The 9,147-nt window shown below is 37.6% G+C and overlaps 1 protein-coding gene across 1 annotated transcript; it reads right to left on the bottom strand.

Moving 5' to 3' along the window:
- Positions 1-1,078: 1,078 nt before the first annotated feature.
- LOC114365523 (hemicentin-1) lies at positions 1,079-7,272 on the bottom strand. The gene is made up of 10 exons (XM_028322118.1): positions 7,142-7,272; positions 6,784-6,914; positions 6,413-6,617; positions 5,853-5,984; positions 5,071-5,259; positions 3,323-3,380; positions 2,991-3,249; positions 2,612-2,690; positions 1,895-2,011; positions 1,079-1,825 (listed from the first exon to the last, which is right to left on the bottom strand). The coding sequence occupies exons 1-10, from the start codon at positions 7,191-7,193 to the stop codon at positions 1,536-1,538; spliced, it is 1,512 nt and encodes a 503-aa protein (XP_028177919.1). The 5' UTR covers positions 7,194-7,272; the 3' UTR covers positions 1,079-1,535.
- Positions 7,273-9,147: the final 1,875 nt, after the last annotated feature.

Genomic DNA, 9,147 nt, shown 5'->3' with positions numbered 1-9,147 from the left:
TACTTTGCACAGTATCCCTGGGCATCTGTGTGCTCTTGTCCAGGGACGAAGACAACGGTAGCATAGACGTTTCTGTCTTGCGATATCCCAGCGTTCACTGCTGATGGCTTTTCTCAGCTTGCCACAGTCGGTAACGGAATGGTTGCCGTCGCACACTGGGCACGACGATCTCTGCTGTACTCTCTTCTCTTCTATGTGGAATACACGCTGGGTGTTCTGCGGTTTGCTGTGTCGGTGACTGTCTTCTCTGTACATCGGTTCGGGAGCGGCGAATTTGGCACACTTCTCGGCCTCGAGCTCGATGAAGCGGCTGAACTTTCGGAGGCCAGATAACTGATCACTGGAGTGAAGAGCGGAGTGGGCTGTACGGATGCGGTGAAACGGAGAGCGGTGGACTGTAGACTGTAAAAGCTCCGCTGACGGTGTCTCCAATCGCTGCACTACTATACTATAAATCGGTGGTGGATCGTTGCCACGTCTTCGTACCTCGTGGCTTCTATACTACGTGCGGTGTGACGCTATTCAACGGTGAACACGGTGCGGTCGATGTCACACGCTGTAGGAGTCCGGTCAATACGGTATCCGAAGTCGCTATGCTATAACGGTGTCCGAGGTCTATGCTGTAGTCGTTGTACTATTCACTATCTTCACTATGCGCTCTTGAGACTCTTGAGTAGACTTTCTTGAGACTATTCACTCCGGTTGATTTCAGAAGACTATACTTGGTGCGGCCCGGCAGCCGGTTTATATACCCATAAAATCCCGCCTGTTTTCTAGAAACATACGCGGTCCGCCCGTATTCGGGAATACGCTAGTACTTACTCGAACTCGCGGGAGTCGTAAACAAACTATAAGGCGTCCGGATATGAGCCTTATTGCGTAGAACGTAAGGGCGGATATCGCGGGCGCGCGTGCTATCGCTGTCCTTTACGCGGGCGCGCGTGCTATCGCTGTCCTTTACGCGCTCGCGCTGTCTCTGTCTTTTTTGGTACTTGCCGAGCGTCGATGATTTATTACATACCTATAGGTACGTATATTTATTTCCTGCGGTTTCTATTGATATTTTTAGGGTTCCGCTCGGCCGATTAGAGTAGTCGTCCTGCACACCTATTATTATTAATTTTTGGGAATTTTAGCTAGTTGATGTGATGATTATTTTATAAGATGTTTATAAAAGTTCCGACACGTTCGTGGTCGCCATGGTTTTGACAAAAGCATTTGTACATAATAATTTACGTTCGCTACTTTTAAAATGTACACATACATAATAATATTGTTAATTTACTTACACCGATGTTTTTGCCTTCAATAAAATGATTTATAACTTCCGTGTTTCCCTACTACATTTAAACAGAACTTTGAGATGTTTAAAGAAATTTAAAAGAAAGCAAACGTAAGAAATTCAACAGTTATTTAATTTGGAACGGTCTTCATCAATAGTACAATTCAATAGTTAACAATATCTTTAAGAATATAACTTACACATTTTTCAGTCAAAAATTTACATGACTTATAAAACTTAAATTTTGATTGTTTTAAACTAATCTCATGAATACCATACAAGCAAATGCTATGACAAATATTCCACCAGCAAAAAATATTCCATAAAACATGGTGTCTGTTCGCGCTTCCTCAACTGCATCTTTCTCTGACTTAGGGTCATCGTCTTCATCTCCTGAACCTTCTTCTGTGGTTTCTTCTTCTTCAGCAGTGGTTGAGGCTAGAACTGGGGCTGACCATGGAGCAGAGCCAAGTCCATTCACACCCCGGAGACGAATCAGGTACTCAGTTTCAGGCTCTAGCTCGTCAATCTTGACCTTGGCAACTAGAATTTAAGGTTCATATTTAAGTAAACTCGAAAGAAAATTAACAAATTAAAAAGTATTGCAATTACCTCCATCGTTGTCAATGTCTTCAACCACGTACTTGATTGGTTTCGATGATTTCCAGTCGCTTTCTTTTACCCTCGTAGACTTAAGTCCATCAGCGTTCAAATATTGGACTTCCATTACTGAAATCAATTAATTATGTGAATTTAAATTACAGTTTTAAGTACATAATAACTCAGTTGTTGGAAATACTTCTAAGGGGTCATCCATAAAGTACGTCACACGTAAAGAGGGGGGGAGGGGGTTGACAAAGTGTGACATGGTGTGACAAGGGGTGGGAGGGGTCCTAAGTTTCGTGACATCACATTTCAATTGTTTCAAATATGTATTTGATATAATGTTGATTTCATAAAAAAAAAGTACTTAATTTAAATGGAAATAAAACTAACTTCGGAACTGCTGTTAATTTAATAATTTTTCNTTTCAATTGTTTCAAATATGTATTTGATATAATGTTGATTTCATAAAAAAAAAGTACTTAATTTAAATGGAAATAAAACTAACTTCGGAACTGCTGTTAATTTAATAATTTTTCGATGTGAAATTGCAAAACATGTGACGTCACACTAGGGAGGGGGGGGGTCTCAGAAATGTGACCACCTGTGACAAGGACGGAGGGGGGGTCAAAAAATCATGAAATTCGTGTGACGTACTTTATGGATGGCCCCTAAGATAAATGTAAGAATTTGCCTCTGTAAGAGTTCTGCTACAAAAGTGCTTACTGTTTATTGGAAAGGCGAGTTCCACAGGCCAAACTACGGTTAATTCCACTTGATTCGCAGTAGCATTGTAGACGTTTATCTAAAAATAATAAATAAACAATATTAAAACTATTAAAAAATATTGTGTATGAATGAACCAATGAAATACACTGGTTTATACAGACAAAAAGCTTTAACTAAAAAATTTTACGTTCTAAAACACATGAAACAAAAAACTAGCAATTACAACGCATAATGTTTTGTCATCTTATCTTTTTTACATCATTATTGGATCCTTGGAGGGATATAACGAAATAAAACAGTTTTTTTTATTTTCCCGCCAAGGTCATAATTTGGACTTAAGTATTTAAGGTAATTTTAACACCAAACACTTGCATACCTCACTAGGTTTTCTAGGCTTCTCCAACTTTAGAACAGAAAAAGTTTTTGACATTTCACCGAAATTATTTTTCGCCTCACACACGTATTTGACCCCATAAGTCAATGCATTCGCAGTTATGGTCACTTTGCTTTTTGTGTCGTCGTCGGATAATATGACCTTTTCTGGAGGGTAGTTCAATAATGTTTGCTCTTGAAGCTCATAAAACCATCTGTATGTAGGCACGGGGTAACCACTTGCTTCACACTCGAATTCGATACTAAAAGTTAAAAAGTATTGTTAAATAATATTAAATTGCTATTTTTAAATATCTAATTCACAGCGATACTAACCTGTCGTTTATTTTAGCGAATAACACCGTTTCATTACCATCCACGAATACAGGAGCATCTAAAAATAGGCACTAGTTAATTACGCAAATTAAGGAAGGCCATAATATTTAACTTTTTGTACTCACACCTATTACATAAACGAAATCATATTACTGTTACCAAGTGAATTGTCAGTGAAGCAATTAAATTTGTGTGCCTATAACACTAGTTTACAAGGTTTTTTACCCAGAGATGAAACTGATATGTATCGGTAGAGTTATTAACCCTTACTTAAAAACTGAACTTAGAAAAAATTTAGGACGTCAAATTTTGTAAATATTGATTATATGAATTTTTATCATTTTTATACATTTATCTCTAAAAACAATCAAACCTGAGTCGTGTTACTCCTTCTTTTATACTGATTAGTATCAGTTTCCCTTATTATAGACCAGCAGCAATTCGATAACATATTTTTATCCCAAATTCCTTGGTATCTTTCCTCAAAAACCTTCAAATCCTGGTGAAAACTTTCGCCATACTCAATACTCACGCTTTCCAGGTTCTCAGGAAAAAAATCCAGGTGAGAATGTAAAAAATGAATTTTTAACGACTTATTCACACCCATTCCTTGGTAATTCCTCAATAATTTGGAAACAATTTCCGCATAATTTTCAGAAAAATTAAAGTTTCCCAGGAAACTTCACTACTGCTATAAATTAATACCAAGCATCTTTCCCTTACTGGAATTAAGTACTGGGTAATGACGGATAAAGAACTTCTTCAGATTGTAGCACAGGTTTTGTGCCTGATGCAACATCAGAATATTGTATGTTCTTGGTTTTTGTTGTTAAAATCTGTAGTTTCATTGAGGCAGAAGTAACAGTCATTAGTGTGATTTGTTGGTTCTCTCCATAACATTGGGGTGCCGCATCGTATATGTTTTCTTTTTCCTGCAGCCTTGTGCAATAATATACTTCTCAAATTTTCGCACACTACACCAGGAACCCATTTTTTATCAGGTTTGTTACCGAGATTTGAAAGTAATAGAAATAGGACCGTTTTACGGCCTCAGTGATTGGTCTCTTCGTTTTTGACAATATAATTTGACCACAAACTTAGCAAAAGTTATTTGGGCTTAATTTACACTGCCTTGGTGACATTTTAAAACAAGTGAAAATGTTAAAATAATACTTAAACGCATTTAAAATAAAGTAGAAACTCCGACACTGCTAACAAGACAGCTTACTTAGGTTAATGTGGATATCTCAAAAACTTGACGTGATAAAAATATGAGACATATATTTTTGTAATAAGAGGGCTGGTAGAAAACACATCCAATATGAATTATCTTTGGGTAAAAGAAAAACTTTTTTTTTGTAAACTAGTGTAATTAGCATTTTTGCTGGTTCTTGTAAACTGTAGGTAATCCAAAATGTGAGTGAACCTTTTTACAAAAAAAGGTTTCTGCAGATTTACAAAACCTGACACTAAAGGAATTTTCTTATGTGGAGTCAAATTATAATGTTTCGAAAAAAATACACATCAAAGTTGCTTAAAGGGGACGCTATCAAGTGGTGTATTGTGGTGGTGTTAAGGTTAATTACAAACTGTTTTTATACTTTGGGTTAGTGACTTCAGTTAGCAGACATAAGCCCGTCTTCACCACCAATTCCTAACTTTTAAGTGACCCCTATGGTAACACATAACAGGCATTTTGGTTTCATAGGGGTCACTTAATAATTGGGGAAAACGGGCATTATACTCACAATTGACATGCATAGTGATGTTCCAGGTCTTGGAGACGCTGCAGTCCTCCATATCCTCGTGTTCCTGTATGGCCTCGCATGCGTACACGCCGGCGTCTGACGCCTCTACCGACATCACGGTCAGCATCCCTTGGAAGCCCTGATTGTTGAACTTCGTCATCACTTTGTACTTCGTAGAGTTGTTATCGTCTGTAGTGCAAAACAATCTGGCCTCACTAATGTGAAATTATAAATCCGTACCTATATCAAAGCACGCATATTACACCGAAGTGAAAAGCATTAGGAAATATTAGGCTGTACTTATAATAGGACGCAAACATAGAGATATAGAGAGATGCCAATTAATGCGCTGAGTTCGAAACGCAGTGTCTCATTAGAAATTCACACACACAAAGTAATCAAAATATGAGCTCATTATCCACTGCGGTTTCAGTACTAAACGTTCGAATAATCTTTAGTACTACGCAAGCAATATAAACTGTTTACATTATGACGTCGCTGCTTTCGACGATCGTTGCTTTCATGAGCAATGTGTTCTGTTTTTGGGCATATTGCTGCGACACCGACCTTGCCCCCTTGTCACAATATCTCCCTTTAGTTTCTGTGATCTGTGGTCGCAAACTGATTGATGAGAGATGACCTCGTAAAGTTGGCAGGAAGGCGCTATATGAATTAGGCTGCTACCTAGACCAGCCTATCTATAATAGAAATCATTGGGCGAGACCTATATTCAGCAGTGGATGTAGATGATGATGAAACACATTATAAAAATATTTAATTACCTGCGATTTCCTCTCCATTCCATGTCCAAACGAGCCTGGGCTCAGGCTGTCCCCTCGCTTCGCACGTCAGCGTGTAAGAGCGACCCTCGTCCACACTGACTTCGGCTGGAGTATCCACGAAAGTTAGGGGGTCTAAAATATGATAGTAGAAGATGAGGTCGATATTTCGATAGTTTAGTCATTATGTAAGCTTATTTTCAATGTCAGAACAACATTAATGGTTACGAGTTTTTAAGTCTGCATTAGTATAATTCATACGCACAAAAAACAGTATGTGACAATTATTATCATATACACTACAAAACATGGCAAAATATTGCCTATTTTAGGGTCGTATTCGGAAATGACGAGACACTCAAACCCAAATCTAACTCAAGAATGGATTCCGCCCTGTGATGACAGGCGTGAATTTATTTGGAAATTCATGTTTGAATTATCTTTTACAGTCTCTACTACGCAGTACCTAGCTACTTATCATTATTCTGTATCTCTTGACTTGAACAAGTTTCTCATTGACTGACTTCAAAAACGAAGGAGATTTTCATGATTTTTTTACTCACCAATGACACAAATAGATATCGTCTCAGACAAGTCTCCAGACCGGCACTCGTACTGGCCGCTGTCCTCGACCCAGGCGTCTGTGAAAGCCAGGAGCAGGGACGGTATCCTGTCTCCATGAAGCATCTGGGATAGATGCTTTTGCGCAAAAATCCTATTCGTTTTTACTTGAGATATAGGCTTTCCTGAAGGATCTATCCATTCCACCTTAAACCAGAACAGAATCTCATTACTATAGTAACTGAAAAAAAGCTTTTGGGGACTTATAATTTCTTGAAATTCACCATTAAAGGACATTGGATGTACTGATATTCTGGGTCATTAACCACGTTTAAATCCCACTAGCAATTTCGACGAATGCCGATAAACTTACCTGTTGATTTTTATTCGAATATTTACAAGCTATCGTTTTGACCGAACCGGGAAGAAAATAATTCCCATATTTTTCATACTCTACGGGATCAACTGATAGACTATTTATTTCCTTGACTTTAGCGCCATAAACTGAAACAGGAATTTTCCATTATCATCTTAACAAAATAATGTGGTAAATCTACAGATTAGTTATGACAGTTTCTACCTATGAACCAATATAAATACACGTTTTCTTTTCAAAATCTATGAAAATATCAAACACAAAAACTAAACTGTCTTTCTATTTTAGACAAAAACTAAACACTGAAAAAAATCTCTTACTAATAACTTTGCAAAAGTTTTTTCAGTCTACATACCTGCTCTGTAGAACATGTAAACAAAGACGACTACGTAGAATACCCACTTCATTTTGTGCCTAATTTCTCATATTTAATATTCACAAAAATTAGGAGCCCGTGATATTTCACCCGGCTGTCGCGACACACTGTGTCCACTCGCGAATATGGAGTTTCCACGATACATGCTTTTTAATTGGGACGCAAATTAACGTTAATACGGGATATGGCGAACAATGTCAAATGTCCGGAAGTTCTGATGTTTTACTGTCTATGAAATTAAAAAGGTCACCTGTGGCTGTTACGTTATTATAATAATTTGGTAACTTTTTTCATTAAAAAGTTTCGGGTTATTTCCAAATTATATGTAAAGAAATTAGGCTTAGGCTTATTTGGGTTGGCATTTAAAGATAGTAGGACCAACCATTATTTCTAGTGTTGTGCATTAAAAATTCATAAAACTTATTTTATTTTTGCAAGTAGGCTTTTAAAAAGCACTTTTACACGTGCGTCCCAGCACCACTGCTTCGGGACAAGAAATGGGCCAGTGCTGAAGGATCTTATTATATATATAAAATATTAACTTTGATACGTTTTACAATTCGCAGATGTGCAAAGTATTGCTGGCTAATGTTGATAACACCACACCATAGTGTTCGTAGTTTTGTCCTAATGTAGTTGACATTGACATGTTGACATTTTGTTAAATGCGCAATAAACGGTTTGCCTAACTGTTGTCACACCGTCTATGCCCATTACCTACTTGCTACTGGTAAATCTTCTCTACATTTTTGTCTATAATACAACTCTAGAAAGTGTGGTTTTGTACAACTATAGACATTGACTTTATTACTTTAATAGTTTTTGCCCACGGCTTCACCCGCGTGAAATTTAGTTTGTCACAGATCGTCATAAATGATAGCCTTTAATGTTATTCTGGGTTATAAACTACCTACTGTACAGTTTCATCAAAATCCGTTCAGTAGTTTTTGCGTGAAAGAGTAACAAACATCCAGACATCCATACAAACTTTCGCATTTATAATATACATTATAGTAAGATGCCCGCTAACCCAGCTAAGCTAAATATGAATGTATGCTACAGTAATCGAAGGGGATTAACGTCAAAAAGATTTATTCCCATTTTCACCATCAATCCCTAATTTTTGAGTGACCGCTATGGTAACACATAACAGGAATTTTGTATTAATAGGGATCACTTAAAAATTAGGGATTGATGGTGAAAACGGGCATTAGGATATTAAAGGCGAACATATGTTATTACAATTTTATTAAAAGTTTAAATTTTTATTTATTTTTATGCTAGACAAGGCAGGTATTTGACCGCAATCGCACCTGGTGTTAAGTGAGATGCAGTCTAGGATGGAACATATTTGCCCTGTAAGTGCCTATTCACTCTCGATGCCTAAATGTATGTATGGACTTGATGTAGAACAGTTTTTTATTTTATTTTATTATTGACACAAATTGAAGTACTCTTAATGCAGTTATGTACATAATAAGATATCTTGGTTGACTGTATGATTGTCACTAATACCGTAAAAAAACATTATACATTCATACAAAGATAAGGGTGTAAGTGCAAAAAACTTTTTATCCGAAGGTCAGTGTAGTAAACAAAATAATAAGACATAAAACACATCATGTTATTACTTTTCTTAGTAAAACTGGTAAACTTTTGTGAAGCCAAAATTTCCAGCCAGCTTCAATCCAGCACGAGCATAAGAATACGTTGCAGGGCAGGCAGGGCACATAGTACGCAGAACTGACGGCCGATGGGGCAGAAAGGTTCTGGAATGGAGGGCGCGTACCGGAAAACGCAGCGTGGGACGTCCACCTACAAGGTGGACCGACGACATCGTAAAGGTAGCAGGGAAGCGCTGGACGCAGACCGCTGCCAATCGATCAACATGGAAAGCATTGGGGGAGGCCTATGTTCAGCAGTGGACGTCCTATGGCTGAAATGATGATGATGATGATGATAAGAATACGTTACCTAGTTTCCAA

Source organism: Ostrinia furnacalis, unplaced genomic scaffold, assembly GCF_004193835.3.
Source record: "Ostrinia furnacalis isolate ACB-3 unplaced genomic scaffold, ASM419383v2 OfSCF7594, whole genome shotgun sequence".
NCBI lineage: Eukaryota > Metazoa > Arthropoda > Insecta > Lepidoptera > Crambidae > Ostrinia > Ostrinia furnacalis.
This window is presented reverse-complemented; position numbering and strand designations above follow the sequence as displayed.

What these genes read in the sequence shown, in the direction of transcription:
- LOC114365523 (XM_028322118.1), bottom strand. Translation starts at nt 7,193, where the DNA reads ATGAAGTGGGTATTCTACGTAGTCGTCTTTGTTTACATGTTCTACAGA. An exon ending in GAATGGAGAGGAAATCGCAG is followed by an intron (nt 5,260 to 5,852) that starts GTAATTAAATAT and finishes TTTGCACTACAG; the next exon opens with ACGATAACAACTCTACGAAG. An exon ending in ACTCGCCTTTCCAATAAACA is followed by an intron (nt 2,012 to 2,611) that starts GTAAGCACTTTT and finishes AATTGATTTCAG; the next exon opens with TAATGGAAGTCCAATATTTG.